The 26,584-nt window shown below is 33.4% G+C and overlaps 1 protein-coding gene across 10 annotated transcripts in view; it reads right to left on the bottom strand.

Annotated features, from left to right (window-relative positions):
* The window catches only part of LOC106671055 (uncharacterized protein CG43867), a 102,611-nt gene that overhangs the window by 30,462 nt on the left and 45,565 nt on the right, over positions 1-26,584 (bottom strand). For all 10 annotated transcript variants that reach the window (XM_014401833.2, XM_024228767.1, XM_024228772.1 and 7 more), the window contains one exon: positions 800-862. In XM_014401833.2, coding sequence (XP_014257319.1) covers positions 800-862 — 63 coding nt within the window. The remainder of the gene's footprint in view (positions 1-799; positions 863-26,584) is intronic.

Genomic DNA, 26,584 nt, shown 5'->3' with positions numbered 1-26,584 from the left:
TTTATTAAATAAGAGGGAACGGGTTCGATTTAAATTTCTAATTAACCGGAAGCCGCTTTTTGAGCTAACACAATTAAAACCAAATTGTTTTATAATAGTAACGATTACAGCTTGCCAAAATGGTGTGTAATTAACTTTACTCAATTATTAACTCTTGATTTATGAAGATTAATTGTCAACAATTCTTAATTCTCAAGTCGCTTATATAAAGAATTGAAAATAGTGAACGTATCTAGTAGCAAGTAGGAGTGAAAAACGAAGTCAATGCTTGCCAAGTATTTATGATTTCTAACGTCCACCAAGATGATTTATAATTATTCTGTATAAGGAAAAAAGAGAGGGAGGGAGATAGATATTGATTGATTAAACGTTTTATTTAACAACGCAAAGATAGGTTTCGCAGACCTTTTTTTAGATCATGCAGACTCTTTTGGTCTTTACAATTTATTTTGCAAATAGAAAACAAGAAAAAAAGAGAGGGAGTAAATAAGTGAGAGAGAAAAAGAAAAAGAGAGAGGGAGAGAGGGGGAGAGAGAGAGAGAGGGAGAGAGAGAGAGAGAGAGAGAGAGAGAGAGTGAATGACGAAAGATCTCGAGAAAACTACAAGATCTACTCGTCATTGAGAAAAGGTCAACGACTCGGAAAACGTGGAAAACTACGTCGCATCTAAGCCCTGAAACTTTTCACTGGGATTTATGCCAGACAATGGTGGGCCAGTGCCAAATTAAAGATTACAATGAAATACTGCATTGCACTACTTTTGAGGTGATAGTGAGTTATTCAGTTTGGAATGGCTTACCTTATCCTCGGCCTCCTCTGCCCGGTTTTCGGCCTCAATGACCCGCTGCTCAAGCTCGGAGAGCTGAAAAACAAAAATAAAAATATATTAAAAAAGAGGAATATTTAAGATCAAACACCTAACCTATGAATATATGTTTAAATAAATAATAGAAAATAAAACACTAAAGGAGCAAGCAATTATTTTTTAATGGAGTGACTCAAATAAATATATATTGGGTTGATGAGAAAATAAAGTTAATAATTTTTTAAATATTTATCATGCAGATGACCAATAATCATAAAATATTTATTAATTTATTAAAAACATTTTTATTTGTGGCTGTTATGATCAAACCAAACTTGGCTAACTGTTCATTTCAATTCTTTTGCATTGGCATGAAATATTTTATTTCGTAACAACAGAGATTGTTATAAAAAATGTATTTGATACATATTGTTATATAGGTGTAAGAAAACAAACTCTTAAACAAAAATTATGATGTTGCCGTACTGAAGTTTTTCTAAATTGGCACATTCAACTCAGGAAAGCCAAGTTTTCATATATATAGTTTTTCTAAATTGGCACAATCATTACCAGTGACACATTGAGCATCTGAGCAATCAGTATTTTTGCCATGTTTTAGATATTTACTATGTTCTGTCTCGGGCATATTAACGAATAAATGCCTATTTGATTATAATCAGTCATTATAATATCACAATTCATGATACGAAAATCAAAACATTAAAATGTCTTCAGTTTGTTGTTAATTAAAATGTTTCACGAATTTTTTTTAACAGGCTCCACAATCGTAAAAAAACCGAAATTAGCTTGTAAATATTAAAAATAACAATTATTGATAGGGCTGCTTATTAAGACATTAAGTGCACATTGCATTTGTTTTATGTTTTACAAACTCTAACATAAAATGCCATATTTGAGGCGTTAAAGCATAAATGATTTAATTTCCATATTTTTCCCTGCCATGAGTCACATTTATTTTTTAATTCATTTACCGAATAACTGTAATAAAAATGTGTAATAAGTGTTTCGAAGTTTGGGTGCTAATGTTTTGTTATGTTTTACAGAATCATTAATTGATGTTCTATTTAAGCATTATGTAAGCAAGAAGCGTCACATTGAAAACAGACAGACAGCCAAATTATCTCGTTTAAGTTCAACCCTCTGACACAAATGTAAATGTTTAGTTTAGACTTTAGTTGATTATACGAGGGCAAAAAGATCAAACCGTGTAAATACTTAGAAAAATACCTTAAAAAGGATTTTTTCATAGTTTCCACGGAAACACGATAGATCGAGCTTGGTGCAAGTCGTTGAAGAAATGGGTTTGGAAGGTCACCACTAGATCTCATACAATGGCCCGGTCCAAGCACAGCTTTCGTGCTTTTGTGCGGGGATGGCAGAGACGAAATTACGGAATTGTTTGGCCGTTTAGGGCGTGGTTAGCATTCCGACCGAACCCTCTTAACAGCCCTCTTAATGAATTTTATATGAAGTTAGAGTTTAACCCTTTATATCGAAAGGGTTTGGCACCAGTTGAGTTCGCTTCATTACCAATCACCATTCATTGTTTCGAGAACAAAATGTCGGTGAACATTTAAGGCAGAACTCGATGGGTTCAGAACGGAGATTTTCCAAATATTCCAAAATTAATGACCTTTCGATTATTTATAGCAATATAAAGGAATAGGGTTTTACAATCTGCTCACTGTTCAATAAGGCAAGTACTGCAGAATAATTATACGTAGGAATGTGTGGTGTTTAGTGATCGTTACTTAATGATTATTTGGAGGTCGTGAGATGCGGTCTGGTGTGACGTAGGTTAGAAAAACATTTTCTTTATCGTGCCAACGTTTCGGTCTTTATTAAGATCAACTTCAGGCCCTGGGATTTATAAACATTGTTTAAATTGTACAAATACATGTAAGATGTGAAAAAATGAATTTATACAATGATAGAAATTTTAGACTCAACCAAAGTATTTGTACTCACTCAAAATGTTTGTTTTCTGTGCAGATGTGACATTACTGTGTGTCATGTTGCGAAGCGAGCGAGATATTTATGTTTTTGGTCTATGTAAGTTGGATTTTGAAGGAGTGAGGAAGGAAGTAGAGATAGAAAGACATTTTTACATGAGGAGTCAGCTTTTTGAGGTGAAAGGAGCCGACAATGGGAAAAAAGGGTAATTGTTCGGCCTGATTAACTTTTCAGGATTATATAGACGGGGATAATTAGGGAAAGGAGAGACAAATTGTTGAAGAATTAGACTATGTAGAAATGTTTGATGTGTGGAATGTGATGATTGTTTTATATGTTGTATTTTATGTTTTGTGTGATGTGGTGATTATACATGTATGTTATCGATATTGAATTGGATTAATATTAGCGTAGGTGCGACTGAGTTTACATGTGTCTGTTCTGTAATTGATGCTGCGTTTATCTCTGTTGATGTAAACCATTTCTAAGAAATTACGTTTATTTTTGTTTTGTTTTGTGTGTAATATTTTTGGATTGTTGAACTCGAAGTTGTGTTGGTGTTCAAAATGGTGGGTAGTCAGTGCAGGATTTTGTTTAGGTTTTTCTGCAATCATAGATATGTTGCTTTTCACTCTTATCCAGATGTTGGGTGGTAATTCCGATGTAATTTGCCGGACAATTTAAACAGTTGATTTTGTAAATTACATCTCACTTTTGTGGTGCGAGATCATTAATTTTGAAAAAAAAGTGTGCGAATTGTTTTATAGTTTTTGAGGCTATTTTTTAGTTATCAGAATAGAAAAATGTGTATAATTTATGTGATAGACCGTGAATGAATGGCAAGGATATGTATGTTGGTTTGTCAGTATTTGATAGATTCGATGAGGTATTATTAGTAATAGTACATGGTGCTAATACTAATAATACTACATCAAATCTATCAAGTACAGACAAACCAACTAAAACATAGTCTTCAAAAGCAATAAAACTATTCAAACACTTTTCTGTAAAATTCTAACATAAAACCAAGCAAATTATAGAAGGTTAAGACTGAAATTAGGTCATGTTGGACTAGTAGCGTCCAGGTCCTTCCTACAAATTCTATCCACTGTTCTTTAAAAACATTATAATTATAATAAATATAGGTTCGTAAAAGACCAATGAATGGTAAATTTAGACCTTGAATGTTTTCAACATAACTTTTTTTTAAATGGTCGACCTATAGTCACAATACCATATCAGGTCAATTTTACGATGAACTGCAATACGCCTATAATAATTTAAATATAAAGACATTAATTGATTTGACATTGTATTTAATATACAAGACATAAATCATTGATCGACAAAATCAAAAGTCTATGTGCGAAAGGCTTCCAAATCAATGTTCATCATTGGCAAAGAGAGTACGTTATGACCTAAGAGAAATTTATTTTTCATCTCCTCACGTGTTTAATTTGACATGATCTGAAAATATATTAAATAAGTGATACAGGCACATTTGAAAAAAGCAATTTCCCTAAAGTCACGAGAGACATGCATTTATACAATGGAACAAGTTTTTCAATCTATACACTGTTCAATATAGCAATTATTGCAGACTTATTTTTATAGTGCTGCGTACAAACCATCAACTAGTTTTATATTCTACAAATTTTAACGTAAACTATGTAAATAAATTAAGGCTAAGGCTAAAACGAGGCCGATATGAAATTGATCCATCTGTTTAAATTCTAAACGTCATCAACATCGTTCAGTTAAAATTTATGGTTGATGACTTAATTACTTTATTTTTATGTAAAAATGTAGAAATCAAGTGATATTCTACACTAATTTATATCAATTAATGCTAATTGCCACCTGGTTGTCCAGGTCTAAACAGTTTCCCTCTATCTTTGGATGAGTTTCAGATTTTTATCTCTGCCTGTGATTGGAGACGTGTAAAAAAATGATGTGGGACGTATTTAAAATATTCTACTGTGACGACTTGACAATTAGAGTTCATATTCCACCTGACAAATTTAAAAGTCTCACAATTTGTAGTGATGGGAGACGACGTAATTTCAGAGATTTTCTAACCATTAAATTTACTGTAATCCACGGTGCTTCAACTAGTCACAGAAGAGAATAATGAGGATATCAATCTCGCTAGTACACTACTAAAATTACTTTTTAAATGAAACATTAATTTAAAAAAGGTGATTGGAAAGTGGAGCTGAGCTGAATTCTGATGACACCTAGTGTCGATAAGCCGCTCGGCTAGTTAAGATTTCTTGTGACAATTAAAAGAGGATTTTATGTGACGAGTAAGCGTTAAAATTCCTTTTATGTTTTATCCATCTGATACTACTTTATTATGCTTTTTTTATTTACATATATTTTTTTCTGAGAACAATACAAAATAGTTGATTTCATGCTGAGTTAAAAGAAAACCACTGAAATTTGTAGAAACTGCCCTAATTTATCAAATTATTTTCCTGACGTAAATTAATCTAAATATTTTAAATGTCTATGCTGACGAAGTCAAATATGATAAATGTGCCGTCACGTTTTTTTGATCAATAAAAATCATCTGTAGTGATTCTTTTCTTTTTATTGTCAAATTTCAAAAGGTTTCAAGACAATAGGAATACAAAGCGGGCCAGCTCTATTTACTTTCGCCTGTTATTTCTGGAAACTTAATGAAATAGGCAAAAGATTATTTTAGAAAATAAACTGCCAATAAAAAAATAAAATAAAAAATAACAAAACATAAAATAAATAAATACAAAACCGACCATCTGGTTTTTGAACGAAAAAATGGGCAACATAGGAAATTAATGTTTTATCAGCCTTTTAAGTCACAGGCCTGCGATAGGTCTCATTTTTTAGAAACTTTTACGCAGAACAAGTTGGCTTTTTAAACGTTTTCCTAGCTTCAGTTATTCAACAGTAAATTCAAAAATCCGGGAAAATGTTAATTTTGTATGTTATTTTCCTTTGTTTTTTAAATATCTTTTGTATAGAAGCAATTGTTGTTTTTGTATTGAAAAACCTTTAAAAACCTCGTTTAAAAAAAAAAGAAGTAAGAATTGTAGCTTCCCTGTTCACTTTTTTTTAAAAACAAAAGTTAAAGAGCGAAAAAAAGACGGTTCAAAATTTATGCTTTCTTGAAAATTGGGAGTGATAGTGATAGGTTTTTTTTCCATGAGCACGTAAAAACCACGTTATTTCCCTATTATTATTCCCCATTACTTTTTTTTGAAATAATTCTTTTTTTTAATCTAAAATTTTCTAGCATTGCATAAATTAATTTTTTACGATCAAGAAAATGTTTTTCTAAATCCTACGTCACACCAGACCGCATCTCACGACCTCCAAATAATCATTAAGTAACGGTCGCTAAACACCATACATGAAGTTTTCGTAAAATGTATAGAAATTAATATGTTCCCTTATTTTTGAATTTACTAATGAATGACTGAAGCTAGGAAAACATTAAAAAAAGCCATCCTGTTCAGCGTAAAATATTTTAAAAAACGTGGCATCGCGCAGGACTGTGACTTAAAAGGCTGAGAAAATACGAATTTCCAAAGTTGGCCATTTTTTCATGTAAAAACCAGGTGGTAGATTTTTTTTATGGTCAGTGTATTATTTAAAAATCAGATTATATGGAGGAATATCAATTTAACTGATTCAGAACAAGTTTTTTTGTACTTCAATACAATCCGGTAGTAGTAATTGTACACGAATTCACGCACGACCGCATATACTGGATCCCTGGAGTGCGATATGAGGCCATTAGGTAGTTAAGATAGTTAGCAATGGTGATAAGTGAGGCTTGGACGGTCATTACGAATTTCGCTGATAATTGAATGAGCAACGCTGGTAGAGTAGGACGGAAATTGGAACGAAATCCACATCCTACCCATTCGAAAACCATATTTACTACATAATAACCACTTATACTAACTAATCCCTTGATCTGACAAGAGTATTGAAAAATGAGTGTTCATTACAAAAAAAACTTATACAAATACTTGTGAAAGAGAATTACAATAACAAATTTTTAATACACATTCAAACAAAAATCATTTTTTAAAACAATACATGACAAGCTCTATAAAAATTTGTAAATATGTTTTTTAAGACGTTGGTTATATTAAAAAAATGGAAACAAATATATTTACACGATAATTATAAAAAATCGATCAAAACATATTTTTTTGTAAAGAACGCTTACGCGAGAATGTCCACAAGAAAGTATATAAAAATATTTAGAAAAGTTATAGATAAATAAAAAAATCTGTTTTTACGTAAGTTCCTTAAAAAACGTTTGGCATGAATCGTAAATGGTATAGATTTCAATGAATGAACATTTAAACAATGCCTGCAAGGGAATCTATTAAAAAAACCCGTCAAACGACAGTTTTTTAAAACTTATTTTTAAATGAGCAATTAAAAAAAACTTACGCACGAGACTCATAATTAAGTTTTTATTTTTTTTTAATTTTAAAGAAGGTTTATACGAGAATCTCTAAAACAAAACGTATAAACAAAACTTTGGTTTTTCGTGGGTATTAAAAAGTAAAACTTTTATACGAGAATCATTTAATCATTTAAAAATGTTTTCAATTGGTATTTGTTTAAAAGAGGAACACAAAAATCTCCTATCCAAAAAAGGAAATACATATATTGAATGTGGGCTCCTTTAAAAATTTGTTTTTACAAGAGAGATTAGTCAAAACAAATGTATACAAGAACCGTAGTACATAAATAGATTTCAATGAGAGTGCGATTAAATACATTTTCACGAGAATCTGTTAGAGTCCAAAATGCTTCAAATGATGGCTTTTTAAAATTTTAAATGACTTGTTTTGGAAAAAGTACGCTTACATGGAAATGATTCAAAATCGTACAAACAAAGAGTTTTCCTACAGTTGATTTACTTGGCTTTTTCTTCAAAAGGTTCGGTTATATAAGTATTCAATTTATTCTTAAATTAAAAAAAGGAGTGGTATTCAAAAATATTTTTTGTAAGGTTCAAACATTTAAGTGGTTATATAAAACATTATTTTTAACAGAATTTTTTTGAAATATTTTCTAACGGATTTCGAACAATTTTGTTTTCATTTCTCAAGGTTAACAGTGTACACCTAGGTATATTTTAGACGGAAGCTGTCACATAGGATGAACGAATAGCCATGTTACTTCAAAATGAAGCATTTGTGAACCTGGAATGAAAGGCATAAGGATTTTCTTATAAAATATTTTTAAAATAAAAATTAACTCAAAGTCAATAAATAATGAAATATGTTAAACTAGGATATTGATTGAATACGGATTTGAAAAGGCCCTCCTTAGGAGAGATTAGCAAACATTAAGTGTACAATATAAGTATAACAGGGTTTATTTTTTTATTTCTGTAGATACTTTTGTTAAATGCAATTCCATGAGTAACCTGATTTGTTTTTTGGTTCCACAGGTGCCCACTCATGTCGCCTGTCCTATTTAACACAGCGAAGCATTCCGGGCGCATGCTCTGAGATCAAAGTGCGGCGGCCACCCGGCCAAGGCCTTTGCCAAGCAAAGCGGAACACGCCACCGTGAAACTGGAAACACGGCCCAACTTTAATTGAGTTAGCACTGTTGACAGTCCGTCCAACCCGATTCCAGCCGGCTTTAAAGTCCGAAAGAATCTCAGAATTTCCTAGGCCGTTCGTTGACGTTCTGAGGAGGTAGACCAGTTGTAATTTGATCGTATGGATTGTTTAGGTAATAAGAGGACGGTGAAGTTAAGTCTATTCATGTCATCTTGCTTTATTCACCGCTAATATTGATAGTTTTAAACGTTTTGTAAATGAACGGTCCTCGATTTTACTAAATTTCTCTCTCTAGAAATTTACTCTTTTACGGATTCTGTTGCTGCACTTAGCCGATGTCGAATCTGGTAGGAAAATTCGAAGTTATGCTGATGAGGAAGACAACTGGTGGAAAAAATGGGCTAAAATTTAATTTAATAAAAAAACGCAAAATTATGCTGAGCGTTGCAGATTACCTCAGAAATCATGGGGTAAAATATCCGAGCCTGATGATCAAAACCGAACTATCCAAAACCTGGTATAAATTTAAATTTTTAATTTATTTCTATTCACCGCTCCTACTGTACCTTAACACACTGTTTTACATAAGCATCGTAAAGTCAATCTGGGTCTACGGAGGTAGAATGTTAAGCATCTAGATCAAATGTCAAAAAGATTCAGACAGTTTAATACGTTCCTATTATTACCAGACACCCTGGAACACATACGAGTCAGTGCTCCTCACCGGCCCTAGACAAATAAAGTATTATGCCCTACACACTTCGGACTGTGCATTATAAATAAAGTTTCGCAACAATTCCATGCAACCAACTTTGAAGGCAGGCTGTCGATGATTTAAACCTAAACGCCTAAAAGAATTTTTTTTGTATTTCCACGCGTATTTTTGCAGTGATGATAGTAATAATTGATCATAATGAGATGTACCGTTGTTAAGCTTGCTGTGAAAATTTCTTTAGTTTTTTATATAACTGGTAGGTTATTTCTTTCTTTTTTTTAACCAGGGGTATTTCAACTACAAGGTTATAAGAACCCACGGGATGCTGGTGTTTTGAAAAAATCCCATTTGCAAATATGTCGGGCTCGAATGCAGGGCCGCTGGTTTCGAACTCGGGATCTTTACCCTACAGTGAGAGTGCAGTGTCAACGCAAGGCTCGACCCCCCCCTCCTCTCCGCACCGAGCCCGCACCGTAGTTGACTGTTTGGTTTAGTTTTTGACAGACAGGGATGGTGTGAGGTGCAGTGTAAAGTTTATTTTTTTTTATATTTCGTTTATCTACCTATTCACTATTGTATTTTTATAATCTTAGTACAATTTTATTTCGTGAAAAGACGCAGAGAAACTAATTGAGGAGGTCGGAAAGTTTCCTGTGCTGTATGACCAGTCAAATGAAAAATACAGAAATACGGAATGTAAAGTCAGAATTCCCCTTCTTTCTTTCCATGCGTCGTGAACCCCCATTATTCTACTTCTGCAAGATTTCTTCGCCAATTAACATCTTCCTTTAAAACCAGTACTATCATCCATATTCACTATTTTTAAAACTTCTTAACATTTTTCCTCAACGAAATGATGTATGCTTCGAACGATGAAGCTTTGAAGCTACTGAACTACTGAGTGTGTTGTCCAACACGGTACGGATATGTGGGGTCCTCAATCACCGTCACCGCAAGTAGACCCACCGTCGGACGTCACGGTCATGACGGATCCAGCCTTAAAGCGTCGCGGCCACCGACGCCCCAAGTTTATTAAATAAAATGTAATGTTAGAAAAAAACACGGGTTATATACAAAATAGATAAAATCCACGTGATTTGCCTTCTTTCACAACTGCTACATTAATTTTATCTATATATTAACTATTTATATGAATATTTTTTACTATTATCGCAATAATGTTTTCATAATAAAGCAATAAATGTGTTATAAATTATTATTCTCTTTTAACTAATTGGCCTTAGTCTTAAAAGTGCAGGTGTATCTGTAAATGTAAAAAGAATTGTTTTACAGTATAAATGCTAATAAGCAAAAAAATATTAAACTGCACCCTTGTGCACTCTTGGAAAAACTGCTGCCCATAAAATTAAAAAAAAATATTACGTATAGAAATCATTGTATAGGTGTTTTCTTTTAAAACCAAGGATTTTTTTACATATTATATAAACCGTAACTAACAGGATGATTAGGTTACAATTAATGGGTAGAAAGGTTTAAGGAAAAGGAAAGCAGTGGTGATTAGATTTGACGAAATTGTGATACTTACTTGCTCTTTAGGCCTGCCAGAAATTCATTTAAAGTACAAATTTTGAATTGACAGTGGACTGCAAGAAGTGATAGACTCAATACTGCATATATGCTATATGCATGTGCAGCTTCGAACTTATATTAATTCGTAATACGTAATGCGTAAATCAATGTTCTACTAATCTGTATTAATAAAATGTTAATGCAATAAGGATCATAAGTTGAATGATTCTGCTAAGTTTGAATAAACTGTCTAGATTGGTTTGCAGATAATGAAAGAAATGTGGTTTGAAAGGGTTCTCACTTATCGGAAGAATACGCCCCTGTTTGACTTATCTTCCTGGCCTGCACAGCCACAGTCAATAAAACAAGAGTAAGCGAACACGTTTTGAATATTAAAAGATTGATTCCCATGTCTTAGAAACAGCAAAAGTAAGAAAGCACTTAAAGAAAGATAAAGTACCTTGATACTTAAGCAAAAATTGTGACATTAAAGAAAAAATGCAATATTTAATTTTAATTAATATTTCATCGTATAAACATAACATGATTAATTTTTTAAAGAATTTTGGGCAAATTAAATAACTGAAGAAGATAGCTTAGTGAAAATGAGTTCTATATATTTTCTCTATAGTAAAAAAAAAAAAAAAAAAATCAAACTACATAAACACATATAACTAACAACATAAATAAAACAGATATACATCGTGTAAATTGGCGATGAAACTTTAAATAGTATTCCTCCAGTTCTGATTCAATGTATTATTCCATCATACGCCCCCGTGACTTCAAAGAAAATCGGTACAGTTGCGTGAACGGTTCGGGATGGGAATCCAATGCAAATGCGGTCGGGATTGAACCAGCCAACCTCACGGCACCGTTTAATTAAACCCCCTGTTGTATATTCGAGCACGTGAAACCACGAGGTATGACCTGCGGACGTCGACATTCATTTCTGTAGAATAAAACTTGCATTGGTCGGTATATGTTATTAACAGTGCAGGCCTGGCGAAAAAGTAAACCTTGAACACTACTGTGTCATGTAAATGACAATGAATTCGAGTTTTAGATCCTGTCAAAGCCAAAGAGGATTTGACAAGCCGGTACTTACTTATTTGGTTACTGACTATATCGTATGTACGAATTTAGTAGCTAATATGGTAAATAAATTCAGGTTCGTCTTTTTGCTTTTTTTTTTTTGCATGTTATTTTTCAACTGTCATTTATATTTTGAAAACATCACAATCTTTTTCCACGACACTGCACATCCCGGAAGTTTGCTTTATATATTTCCTCTATTAATAAAAAGATAGGTCTTTGTTCTTAGGTTTGGAAGAACGCCAATCTTTTCTGGTCCGCCCATGCTCGACGGTTATCCTTAGTCGCACTTCACTTTTATATAATTTGTATAAATGTTTTACTAAAATTTACAAATTGATATGACAAGTCAAGAATTATGAATTCATCATTATTCTATAAATCCAATTTAATGTGTACAAACTGAATTTATTTAACATAAAATTTGTTAATTATTACTAGGACGTGATGTTAACGTCTTATCCTTTTCTTTTTTTTTAAACGAGGGTTCGCAACAGCAGAAGTTATATAAACCATAGGGGTGCTGGTGTTTTTGAAAAAAAAGCCCATTTGTAAGTATGTCGGGTTCGAATGCAGAGCCGCTGGATTCGAACCCGGGACCTAAACCTTACAGTTATGAGCACCATTCAACGCCTAAACTGCTACGGCCACCTACGCCCCCCCCCTGTATGTGTAGTTACTATCAATATTGTGGTTTAAAAAAATAGAAATTTATAAGAAAAATAAGATCCAAGATTTTCAGCTTTATTTCGAAGCAGTTTGATCAAAAAGTTTTATTTACTCCCGAACTGTGTCACAGAATTATTTCATAATTTATTTATTTTTTAAAAATAATTTATTTGTAGCCTGTACCTAATTCAAAATACACATTAGAAACATGTGAGTTCATGGCTCTGAGTTCTCTGAGCACTGCACTAGGAGGAACATGTTAAGAGAAACAATGGCACTCAAAAAGAGGGCTAAGAGTGAGCAAGTGTCGAAGGCCATGGTGATGTCGGAACAGAATATATATATTTTAATTTGCACGTGTCTTACATAAACACCAAACCTACAAGCATTTATTTATCAATTAAATAATAGACAAAGTTGATCCACTAATACTAATAAACCTAGGTTGACAAATGTCGTTTAATGTTTCCTGAGTTTCGTAATACAAAATGTTGCCAAGAAACGTAGCATATTTCAAAGGGAAAGGTTGTAATGTTGAAAAAATAGCTATACAAAGCTCTGAGCGCTTCTGTATTGAAACAGTGGAAGATTAAAGAAAATTGATTATCTCCATAAAAGGCTAGGGTTCAAAGCGAGCACCTGGCCGATTCTCTCACGGTCTCTGACAAAGGATGTCGTAGGGACGAAGAGCAGGTGACGTGTGGATTTGAACAAGAGTTGCACCACCGGCCGGGGGTGGATTGAAGTGTAACAAATGAGGGTGGGCTATAATGTCGGTGGCTCCGTTTAGCCCTGCGTCTCCCGGGAGTGTGAGGCCTCTAATGAGATTACAAACGATGTCATCACTCAAGCACACGGAGGGGCATATGCTATATTTACACGCTATACTGAAAATCACCTACGTAATCTTCCACTGCGGACGTGCCAACGCCCTAATCAAAACACTTCCGCCTCTCAACGGATAACACGGCACTGTTGAGCACCACTCGCCAAAGATCTTCGGATGAGAACCTCGTGTTTATCCTGTCATATACGCATGAAATTTGAGTTTTAGTTCTCCAAAAAAATGAAATTAATTACTTAAGAGTTGTCAGAAATGGACGATATGACCAAGTTCAATTTTAAATGAATATAAAATTGAAGAAGCATTACAGAAGAAATCTGGTCCCATAAGGTTGGGTAAAATTGTTGGTGTTTAGGGTACTCACCAAATCGTTGTATTGTGTTAAATATGATATTATGCTATCAAGTATGCGAGTGAACGGTCTGCTAAATAACTTGAACAGAAGGATCTTTCGTGAGGTCACAACAGAAACGCCAATTCTTTAAGTTTTTGCCGAGCTTTCGACGATTATATCGTCATCATCAGGGCCTATTTATTTTAGGAAAATATCGCAGTTAGAACATGTTATATCATTTAAAACACAAAATTACAAACAATTATTTTTCTTACTTTAACTTGATGAGTGTTGAAATATATCGTGAGAGCAAAAAACTGGATTTATAATAAAATTAATTCAAATTAGGTGAAGTTCAAAAAAAGCTTACTAATCCTAACTGTGATATTCTAATGTACCTGAGGAAAAAAAGTAATTTTATTATTTATTTTAAGAAAAAAAGAGACATGTATTTATAGTTATGTTTAACCGAGGTAACCTATATGACCACGTTGTGATTTTTTTAAAATGTTTATTATAATGTTTTATTGTTTTTAATTAACTCCACACTATTCATTGTTTAGATACTGAGCGTGTCTGGCGTTTCTGTTGTGATCTCACCGAAGATCCTGCTGTTCAAGTTGTTCAACAAGCAGGTCGATACATCATCTCATCTTTAAGGTCTGCTAAATGTGTTACTTGCTTGTAGAATTATCTGTTTTAAAGTGCCTTGATTGTTTGTCCGGTATTGACTACCTTTGGAATCCTTTCTTATTATTTTTTCCTGAGTAACAAAATTCACTTTAACAAACAACAACAACAACAAAACAATGCAGTTTACGTTACACGTACTTCTCTTAAATGGACTGTTTACTTATTCTTCAATATTAACAAAACTGGTTTTTTAAATTATGAAATCGTAAAACAAAAAAAATAATTCAGTTGGTAACTGATAAATGTTTAAACGTTAATAATTAAAAGCCTTTATTTCGCATTTTGCTTGAATTTGAGTAATTATGTGTATATTGCTATATTTATCAATTGTCTTCCTATAAGAATTTTTTATCAGTTAGGATATTTTTTATTAAGGCCTTATTTTTTTATTCATTTTTGTGAAATTTAAACGGTTAAATAGATACATTATTAATTTGAAATATGAACACCTTGTTAAGGATGTATAATAGTAGAAACGTTTTAGTATTTTGCTAAGAACCTATAGCTAAACTGTATAATTATCACCCTTTAACTTGAGCCGAACTCTCAAGCTTATCGCATAAAACCGCAAGCTCGAATGGTGCCATGTATGCTAATGTAGGAGCTCAAGAAGATCGTAAATTAGTATCAAAGGAAGGAATTACTTCAACTGGTAAAACGCCACTCCTGAAGGCGGTCGAAGGTTTTATCTCATTGGAAGTTAGCTCGGTTGGCGTTTTGTTTTTTAGATCAGTGTTCCCAAGTTTAGACTTGAACAAAGATGATTGTTTAGGCGATTTGCTAGAGGTAGGATATCATTTCATCATCATTCCTATCTTAAAAGTTGACTTTGAGCCGATTGCTATTGTTCTCATTAGAATGGTTAATAAGAGGTGGAATTATTTGTACGAGCATGACTTGAATTCGAGGTATTTGACCTGTAAACAATGCACAAAGAGCGCATACATACGAACTTGTTAGAAAATCTACAGCAAACATCTTTTGTGCAACCGCTTTAACCTTCTTTCAAAAGAACTACCGTGGTCCGCATTGAGGGAATAAAGAAAAACTTGATGGGTATATTTTTTTTTACAAAGCGGTAAACCATTACATAGACTGTTATAAAACGCTTTGTACAACTTCGTAGTGACTTGATAATATGAAGCGAACGGGAAACAAATGAATTAATGATATGAATATAGAAATACCCTGGCGAAATAAGAAAAGAATCCATTACGATTACTAGTTATTTTCATACATTAATTAAATTATTTTATACTTATTCCATAGTGTACAATATATTTTGTTGAACATTACAAATTTTCATGTTTATATTTAATACAATTACAAGAAGATGTGGTTTAAGTTTATGAGTTGTAGCAGTTTTAAAAATTGTTTCATAATATTTAAAATCGGGCGATCGTATGAAATTTTATGATACAACTAAATGGAAATTATGGAAGTTCGATGAATTTTGAAGGTAAAATAAAATCTTACTTTAGGCTTTTTACTCTACTTGAGGCATTTTCGGTGGCTTCGTGGGTAAAGTCTAATGTCAACATACTTACAAGAGATACGTACACGTAATTATTTAGGAATGAAATGTTATTACCGTGATATTCCATTAACTTTTACTACGTCAAAATCCTCCCTTGTTTAACGTCAGAGCATTTAGATTATATAAGTATTAAAAGTTTTCATTGAAATGGGGTATTATAATTTTGAAGCCACGCTTGTCAGTGACAGCCATGTTAAAATTGTTTGTATATCCTGTAAAAGCTGAATTATGGCAAGTAGTATTAAAATGATAAATGTGTACTAACGTAGTTTGACGTTTTGTTTTAAATTTTACTTAAGTACATTAGGTAACTGATCCCTTTAATGTATGATGTCATTAACCCTAGAAAAATGATCAAAATCAAATCAATCAATCAAAATACAAACAGTATCAAACCTGAAGTCAACATGAACTTTTTATGTTTTAATTCCAGCGATACATACTTATGTGTACATGCAAAGTACGAAAGGGATAAAAAATTGTCCACTGTCGTGGGTTAGGATTTCACATAAAAGCATTTCGGTAACACGCTGTCATCAGGGAGGAACTAAATACTAATCTGCGAGATTTGAAAGATCCATAGAATGATCAAGTCCTTATATTACGTTATTATTTTAAATGTCAAAACATGCTTCAAAGTTGATTACGAACATTGAAACACATAGATGCCCAATATTTAGTAACATGAATTTTAGAATTTTTGTTATTTCTATCTGTGGCTTAATATTAATTATTCTAGTTAATTCCAGGCGAACCGTAACAATAAATAGCTATTTTTATTGTATTACACTTATAAACCTTTATTTAAAAAATAAGTTCTCAACCTCCCTAATTATCAGGAAGGCAAGTATGAAATGGTTAGTACATTTAAAAAACAACGTATTGTACATGTGTACATTATGGACCAGACAGTTTAATCCAATATTAACACTGTTCTTAGCCAATTTTGGCTTTTGAACCACTTTAAGTGCTATCGTGAAGTTGGGGTCCACTTTCATTCCACTCAGAGCTCTTGGGCAAGAACAAAATTAGATCTTTCCTTTTATTAGCTGTTGCCTTCTTTGTTTATTTTTATTTTACTTACCTTAATTTTACAGAGCTTGTACGTTTGCATGTAAGTTCCGTTTATTCATTTTTAATTAACTACCGTGCCCTTCAACATTTATTATCAAAAAGTGGAGTTCTGGCCTGGGAAAACGCCACCCTTCCCTGCTGATAAATTCAGGAAGGTTCATTCTTAAGCACGCCTGGATAGATTACGCCTTATGCCCTAGAGGGTGAATCCTGTTGGAACATCCAGTGCTCTCCGTTAAATGTAATATTACTAAAGGGAGTTACCCCTTTATCAAGGAATCTAAAGGTTGTTGCAGAACTACGAATAGTAGAAAGGTTATGGGATTTACCAGAGGGACTTATACAAATATGGTTAAAAAATTGTCCAGTTTATAGATTTACTAATTTTTGTTGAACTGATTTACCCTTGTTTACTTTACTGGATCCATTTATTTTCACGGGTAAGAGTGTGTACAAACCTTGAGTGTAGAAGCTTGCGGCAATCTTTTAAAAACTTTAGTGATATGTACCAGAAGATCACCCGTGACGAAAAAGAGGGTTTACTGACAAAACTGATACCTAGCTTCTCCGGTTGCTTCTGGAAAAATATACATGCCGTTCGATTTATTAAAATCGGAACGATTATTCACCACGAGTTTGTTCCTGATGGATGTTTTATAGACTCAGAACGCTACAGCTCAGTTGGAAAAAATATATGATAAACGACTGCCACACCCTCCTGTAGTCTAAACCTTGCTCGTACTTATTATTACTTGTTTCCATATGTTGCAAGTGGCTATGTTTTAACGAAAAACTTATCATAGTTTTTCTTCAATAAGCACTCCAATGGGGACAGAACGACTCGCTGAAAAATGTTAATGGCAGTGAATTTTCGCATTATTTTGAATATTAATATGAGGTTCTAAACAAATAAAAATAGTAAGTTTTTTTTTTTAAAAACGGCCATATTTTTGATGCACCCTATTATCCATTCTTTGAAATAAGAGCACAAGATTACTAAATTTACATTTTATCACGCGATCAGGTTCGAAAAGTGTTGCATGCTTGATAAGAGGGTATCGGGCATAATGATGCTTGTAATTTCAATAGCAGGGCAAAGGGTGAACTTTGGTAAATATGAGATGTTCTGTGTGTCGCACGAAGTGTAACTCGATAAGGTGGGCGAGAGGGAAGCAATAAACCTAATAGCCTCCTTGCAGAGGGACTTTCGCCCTCCTCGGCTCCCGCCACCACCTCAGCCTCTTACTTATCACCGGCCCACGAGGGAAAACGTCGAATCTGAGGGATGGCGAGAGAGAGCGAAAGGGTTGAAGTGGCAAGGGAGAGGGTGGAAAGAGCGAGCATACATTATTCAGATAAGGTGGCGCTTTAGTGCGGAGAAGTCCCAAAGCTCTGCGGGCCCCTTACAATCCCACGGCATCACTACTTGGTGCTTTATGTTAACACTCACCCCCGAGGAGAGCGAGAGTGGGACAAGGAACAAATCCCGTCCTGCCCGTGGGGATAAAACATTTCAACTGCAAATCGGGAGCCGGTGAGATAGAGGGAAAACGCCTTTGACATTTGATATCCACAAATCAGGATAGGCGCCGATCCAAAGCACTTTCGGCTCCAACGGAGACAATGAAATACCATTGAAACACAAGTTTATCTGACGTTTTCCCTTTCATTGATTTTGATATTGACATCAGACAATATTTACATCAATTTACGGACAACCTTGCACAGTTGAAAAAATCCCTTTGATCGTAGTCTGACAAAAACTACATTTGTCATTGCAGGGTTCAATAACCAATATGCAAAACCACATAACATTAAAATATTGAAATTATTAAAAAATTACTCTCGTGTTCATTATTTGACCCACCTCTCTGAAGCGTGTCTAAATTATGATAATTCGGCTAACAGAGTTAAAACTATCACACCTAGCAATATTTATCGGGTCTAAGAGTTGACGAACTATTGGCAGAAGTTCGATCTTTATCTAGAATTCCCACTTGGTATATTTGGTCAGCTTTTTCATATCATAAAACAACATGACGGCATTCAAAACGTGTATGATTAGAGGCAAACAGTGATTATACACGGACACAAGATTTGTATCTGCAAGTAACTGCACAACAACGAAATAAATCGCTTTTATGAATATTTAAGTAAAATACTTATACATTAATAATACTCCCACCACTCACTACTCTCCAAAAGGAGAATTGACCGCACAGAAATCGCACAGAACCAACAATGAAGATGGCGAAAAGCCGAAAGGCGTCTGAAAGACCAAGAGAGCAGGGAAAGGCAACCAGGATGATCAATAAAGATCAAATCCCATTCTTAATACCATGTCGTTAAACAAAAAGATGTAATCATGACTTGCAAAAAATGTTTATTAAGAAAACTACTGAGAGGTTTGCTGAAAGGAACTATTTTCGTAAGCGAATATATCTGACTTAAGACCTTGTGGATTTATTTCGTTATATATTTATTCTTTATGGATCAGAAAAACCTCTCATCACAAGGAAATGATAAAAAATTAGAGCTTTATTAGTTTCAAGCGAATTGCATACAAACTATTGAATGTTATATCTATTTTTGGTTCACAAAAAGTTAAAATGATCCTTATAAAGTTATATGAAAAGAAAGTGTAAATATAAATAATGTAACCAATATATGCATTTGAAAAAAAGAATATAACGGGGTGTTATCTTTTACATTAGAGTTTTAATTAATTCAGTCTCGTTTCATCTCCATGTGTAAAAAATAGGACGGTCAAAGGGAAACGAAGTTTCTTAACAGGGTAACAGATTTTACACAGGAACCTTGTCATAAAATCAATCGCAAGGGCCCAGGCGGTTTACTTTTCTCTTTTCATTTTCAAAAAGAGTAATTCAATTGGGCCACCATTTGGGAATTAAAAATGCAACAGCACTCCAACATGGCTGGCTTATTAAACTGTATCCCTTTTCATCACGTCCTCGAATGATTTTTATTGCATAGTATAAATAATTTACGTTTTATTGAGCCGATTTTATAATTTTTGTTACATCGATTTTCCAAATGGACAGAAATTGATATCGTGTAAACATGCAATATACCAGTCCTGACTTTCGTTTGTTGTAGAGATTATTTTCGGGTTTTCTTATCAAGTCGCATTTAAGTTTAATCACAGTTATATATTTGTATAGATATTGTTTTGCTTGTTCGAAAGTTTTTTGTTTTGTAAGCGGATAAATATTGAACCATTCACTAAACAGCGAAACAACGAAGACTATCAGAGCAACCAAACTATAATAAGCGGGTTTAATTGGTTAAACATAAGGAACGATCCTTAATAATTATTATCCTCAGCTGATATACAAAACCAACAAGGTTTAGGCGACCGATGTAATAGTTGATTATATTAAAAGGTTAACTGGTTAAAAATCCAACTAACAATAATGATTGTTATCATCTATAGCTATCTATTGTTATCTATAAATATTTGACTTGATCGCACTTGACTATACATTTTCCATAAAATTTACATGTTAATTAGAAATAAATAAAAAAGTTGGTTGTAACGATTAAGAAACGACAAAGTATACAGCTTTGTCAAAATGCTCGTTCGCAACGAATCTGTATATAAAGTGACAATGCGATCAACTTGTCTATAACAAGTTTGCACACGTGTGCGCGGGGAAATTCGTAATATTATAATAGGAGCCGAGGGCGGAGTTATAAATATATCCCTTCATAAATCCCCATAATATTCCACCCTTTCTGAAGATAGAGGGAGACAAATAACAGCGGACTACATATTTCATTAGATATATTGTATGTCGGTGTCTGCTGTCTTTTTGGGATGGGAAAAAATAAATTTTATTCCGGGGGAGAAATAAGAGAAACAGGATATGTTAAATTATGAGGAGAAAGTGATGGAAAGGGAAGCGGGGGAGATATCCCGTGTATAAATACGAAGGGAATGCCCGATTGGGCACCACCGTGACACGCCATTGAAGCACGTGAAGCACGCCAACCCTCGTCCTATCAATTAAATCCAAACCAAAGTATAACACCAGGGGGAGGAGCTTTTTTGAATTTTTATGTACATGCTTAGACTTGTTAACCACAGACACGCCAAAGCCTAAACTACATGGTCGATTCTTTCTAATTGGCTCGGCTCAGTTCTCCAAGTTTTCGGTTTAACACCGGATAATAAAATTCCTTTCGGCTTGGAGTGATTTAGGACTCTTGCCAGAGGCGTAACGGTTCTTGCAGCTAAGTATGGAACTTGAACTGGCAGTGATATATTCCCACGGTTAGGAAGAAAAAATGTAACATTTTTTTAAGTATGTAAAAAATAAATTTAGATAAAAGACCGTTCTATTATGATTTATAAATTAATATTTATAACAAGTAATGATAAATTATAGTTCTTAACAATATCAAAAATAAAATTAATAAGATATTTTTGATATTATTTACACAAAAAAATTCACCTCATCAGGACCTTGAAACTATCATTAATCATTTATAAGTGTAACAAATATGAACATGATTTGCAACATAGACGCATAATTTAAAAGTACGAAATCAATTTACAATGGTCGTGACACTCGTGCATTCAACATAAGAAATAAATCTCCCGTATTCCCATACAGGCTATTTTGTATATTGATGTTCATATTTGTCAGCCTTGTAAATTATATAAATCCATATATGTGCAGCGGTCATAATTGACCTATTTAATTATTTCTAATAATTATATTTATTATCCAAAGTCTTGGTTGAGTTGAAAAAGTTAGTGTCACGAGGGGGATTCAAAATTCAGCTGAGGCGTGTAGCACAAACACTAACATTTACTTTTTTATCTCAACCAAGACATTAGATAAAAAGAACAATTAATTGAAATCACAAATAAAGTTTTCTAAAAAATATTGTGCTAAATAATAAAATAGATATAATATTAAGATAATATTAATAAGATATTCAAATAAATTAGACATGTATTTTTAGCAAAGAAGACCATTGCAATTGTTGTTATAATTCAATTTGTAAGTTATTGTGAACAAAAAGCTATATTTACTGCGGAACAGGGTGACGTTTGTTAATAATGGACAGTTGGTGTGCGGGCAATGTATTGTATGCCGTAGTGAAAGACCTGAAAGAGGATCCGCGTGGCTTAGCTAGTTTTATTCTCGAGAGGTGGGAAAAAGACTGACGATCATGTCTTAAATATGACAGGGGAAACGTGTGGACTCAGAATTGCCAACAAAGATCAGAATTTCATGAATCACTTCTGACAAACTTTAATTTGTTTAATAGACGTTCAAGGAATGGGACTAATTTTGATTTGATCATTTACAATCCATCAGCAAATTTGGAAGCGATGCATTTAAATTTAAATCGTTGCCTATAGTGTTTTATGTAGCCCAAAACTATTTCTAGATGAAGAAGTAAAAACGAGAATATGATGCCTTAAAATTATAATTCGTCAAGTAATTTTTTTGTTAATATCTACTAATGTTGATTATTATAATATAGGCAATGTTTACAAACCAACGACACACTAGAACCAGATACCTTCTGCAGAGGTTAGAACTGCCACAAAAAATGGATCAAGTTAAAGACTCATAGTTGGTAGAACCACAATTTAGTACAGAGGAAAACAAAAGTCTCGCCTAAACTTACTAGAAATTTTAAAACGTAAGAATAAAAAAGTTCGCTATAAAGTGAAATCATTAAATAAAAAAACTAAGGAATAAACCATTTATTGAAATACAATGCAATGAATTGCTGTAATCCTATGTCCTCTTACAAAAATTCCCTTATATTAATATTAATTCTATTTTTTATATTTTTATTTTATTTTTTTTTAAATGGGCACCATTAAAATTCCAAGAGAATATATGATTTCCTATATTCACGAAAGATTCAAAATAACATATATATTATATGAATAATCTACAAAATAATTATTATATGCAGCCGTTCATGTTTAGCATAATTGATTTTAATGCCAATTCTAATTTTGGAGAACACAATGTTAAAACATAATTAAACTGCAAATAATTTAACTGCTAATGAAATTTTGTATGGCCTGCCATTTGGCAACAACCCCATTAATTATTTCTTGCTAATTAATGTTTCATTTTATAAGCTGCTTATTGTAAAATTTGAGCGAAACAAAAATGCACAAAACTGAGCAATCTTTTAGTGACCCTGTGATAAAACTGATAACTGTTCAACTGTAATTAATTATACTCTGATATAAAATTGAGGTAAAAAAGTTATTATAAATAAAATATTGGTAGCAATTAAAAAGTACGACATTGTACAAAACAGTCTAAATTGTAAAACTGAAATATTTAGGAAAGAGGGACTTGATATCTCGATGAGAACGTTACTTCGAGGATCTATGATGAGATCGTTACTTCGAGGTTCAATTTTCTTTTGGATTCCATTTGTGATATACTATAAAGAAAATATTTATACGTATTATATTTGTACCCCAAGACAATATTGATAAGAACGTGGAAGGTTTACAAGTTATTTTCACCGGCCGGGAGTTTACAGGACCTCTCTAAGAATATGAACATCCAAGTTATGAGTTACAGAGTCAAAGGTAAAACACCTCATTCATCGAGCTGAGCTATGGAGGTTTACAACCTTCCAGCGGCCTGCGAAAAGGCATAAAGCAATCAAACGTGAGGATTCAAGCTATGCCATATTTCCAGCGTAAACGCCGCATTACTCATTGGCAACCTTACGGGCCATTGTGGTCTTGGAAGTCAGTTATTTTTTATGGATATTGCTTCTTATACCCTTTGTCGTATACGAGGTAGGAACAATGAAAGAACACTTTGGATTCCAAAAGTTTTACATTAAGAAGTTGAAGAATATTTTGTTTTTTATGTATATTACTTTTTTCAACATACCAACAAATTTACATATGGAATAATGCTCTTCTTCTTAATAATATATAAAGAGCACTTCATATTGTATTTATATAAAAAATAATGAGATAATTTTGATTTACAGAGTCTACATATTTTACATAGCTTATATATGAAACACATATTCAACATTTTCACTACAATTATGTTAATTATCTATATTACCGAATAAGATAATACAAATGAAGACTTTTTCTCGCACTGATGAGGGATCATCCTCATACGATAAAACTAGGCCATGCAAAGTTGACATACAAACACGCACTTCTGAGCTAAAGACCTCGTACGGCATGTAGAGAAAGTTGCTCAATGTGTCCCTCTGAACAGAAGGGTGCCGTTCATTGACTCAATAAAGAAAGCGTACAGGAGTACCACCCGATATGAGGATTGAACATGGCAATGAGTATTTGAGTCCCCTGTTCCGGTTTATAGAGGAAACTTTGGTGTTTACAGCATTGATATATATCTCGTTTTGTGTTCTCTTCACATGGAGAGTGATTGTGTGTCTATGTGATTTTGTAGTGTGTTGATGGTGGAAAATTGAGTACCCCATAGATCCTCAATTATATTAGTTAAATGCCGATAGTATGCGTAAAAGTTATGGAGGAATCATACTTGAATGAATATAAATAGGAAAGAAAATATTTAAAAATAAGTGAGTGTGTTTAGTTTTTAAAGCTGCATGGTTGGAGAATAAAATGTCCTAGCTGTAGACAGCCCCTGAGTACCTTTGTGCGAAGAATGACCCCGGACTGCCAAAACTTCAATGGGCAATTCATAAACTGTGAAGTCATAAGCTCAGACCTGTACATCTGATACGACTCCCTCTCGCAGATGTTGATCGAAGACAAAAAAGAACGTTTTGAAATAGATCATAAACAGTCTATCGAAGTAACCTGATACACTTCTTCGATACAAGTCTTCATTTCGGTCTCAGAATTTACTTTCTAGCTATCTTTTTACATCAGTTATTTGCAAATGAAATAAGATTATCGTCCAACTTCTATAATACAAATATAATGACAACTACTGTTAGGAGCTTAAATGTTATTGGAAACAATTTTTTTCGCTTGCCTATAATATTAATATTATCAACTACACCTATTGTTTATATTAACGAGTACATAAATAATAAGTTTGAGGAATAGTGTGAAAATATAAGTGGCTGAATGGTTAGGCGGGGAAGAGATTAGGGTTATAATAAGAGTGGAAATGGTCATCATCCTTCAACATCTCTTGTCACTTCATCTACTCTCCCGACGACGTTTGCAAGAGGGGAGCTGCTTTCTTTCGGATAAGTTCATCTGTATCCGTCTTATCCCGGATCACTAATTGACCATCTGTGTTGTCAGTGGAAGTCCCTAGCTGCGAAGAGCCGAAAATTCATTCGTTAAAATGATTAATGTGTTGATGTTTTCTTTTAAACATTCCAAGCACTTATACGAAAACATTTTTGAAGATAATATTTCAAAACTTTTCTTCTGGGATGGAAGTCTTTCGAGAGTTTTCTTGGAGTTCTTAAGCGTTTTCTCGCGAAATAAATTATTCCGCTTTTGCCCCATCCCTCTCCGGCAGTTTCTACAACTAGAAGCTTAATTGCTTACCTCGCCGACCTTTCCTTCTTCATTGCAAAGTTATGACATTTATTACCTAATTGCCCTTGCTATGTAAATCAGCGGTAAAGGAACGACTAAATACAAACCCTGTTTGCATTTCAGAGCGACCAGTTATAAACCGCCCCCCTTTTTTTTTCAACACAGAACCTTCCTTTTTATAGCACACGACCTTCCTATTTTTAAAGCGAGACATTTTGTATTTCCGACAGGATTAGCTATCGTTTTGATCGATAATTTTCAGTTGGCAGACGTTCCGTCTGAACTATAAAAACGGCATATCTTTTGTTGCCAGCGGTATAGGGCGAGCCGGCTGATAAACGGCTGATGTTTCCGAGAGTGTCAACAGTTAAACGGACAATGACCTCACTTCAGCATCCTTATCAGGGCCGACTCGACAGACGGCACAATTTCGCCGACGGTTCTATACAGGGGATCCAAATGAGCTTGATAAAGGAGTATATCAAGTAAAGACAATGGCATAAGATTGTTTTTATTTTATTCAAGACACAGATACATTATGCCTGTTAACAATAAAATCATAAAATAATAATAATTTACATAAATAATCAAATCTAAGATAAACATTTTGTGCAATGTCTACATAAATTTTTATTGATCTTACATGCTACTAGATCATATCATCTTACGCGGCATGAATTGATACTTCACAAAACTAAATCATTACATATTGGTTTAAAACCCTCAATAACGAACTATCGGCAAATTCCCTTTTAAGATCACTTAATTTATTTGTAAAGAACAAAAGATTTCTCAATCCAATAATTAACTTAGAGAAATAAAATATTTATTTAATAAAGAACAGCTTTAGCCAATAATATATGGTTATAAAGAAGATTAAAACACTTGAAAAGATAACATATATGTACTCATAAAGTTAGAGATTAAATCAGTATTAAACTTTTACAAAGACCAACGCAATTAGCTTTTCTACACAGTAGTTGCACCTAGACGTGAAATAACCATTTTACATCACTACGTATAAATTGTTTATTATTCTTTCCGCTGAGGAAAAATATCGGTCCGGATTTTGAGCATAATGACAAGGGAAAAATTATCGTGACACACGAATTAAGACGTGCAAGGCACGCGAATTCGCAAGTATTCGGAGATGACTTCGTGTAAGGGTTGCGTGTCCTCCGCCACACGTTTTCTTTTTGCCGTTA

Source organism: Cimex lectularius, unplaced genomic scaffold (assembly GCF_000648675.2).
Source record: "Cimex lectularius strain Harlan isolate CLEC.00 unplaced genomic scaffold, Clec_2.1 scaffold113, whole genome shotgun sequence".
In the NCBI taxonomy this organism is placed as follows: Eukaryota; Metazoa; Arthropoda; class Insecta; order Hemiptera; family Cimicidae; genus Cimex; species Cimex lectularius.
The sequence above is the reverse complement of the archived record's forward strand: the minus strand, read 5'-3'. Positions and strand labels throughout refer to the sequence as shown.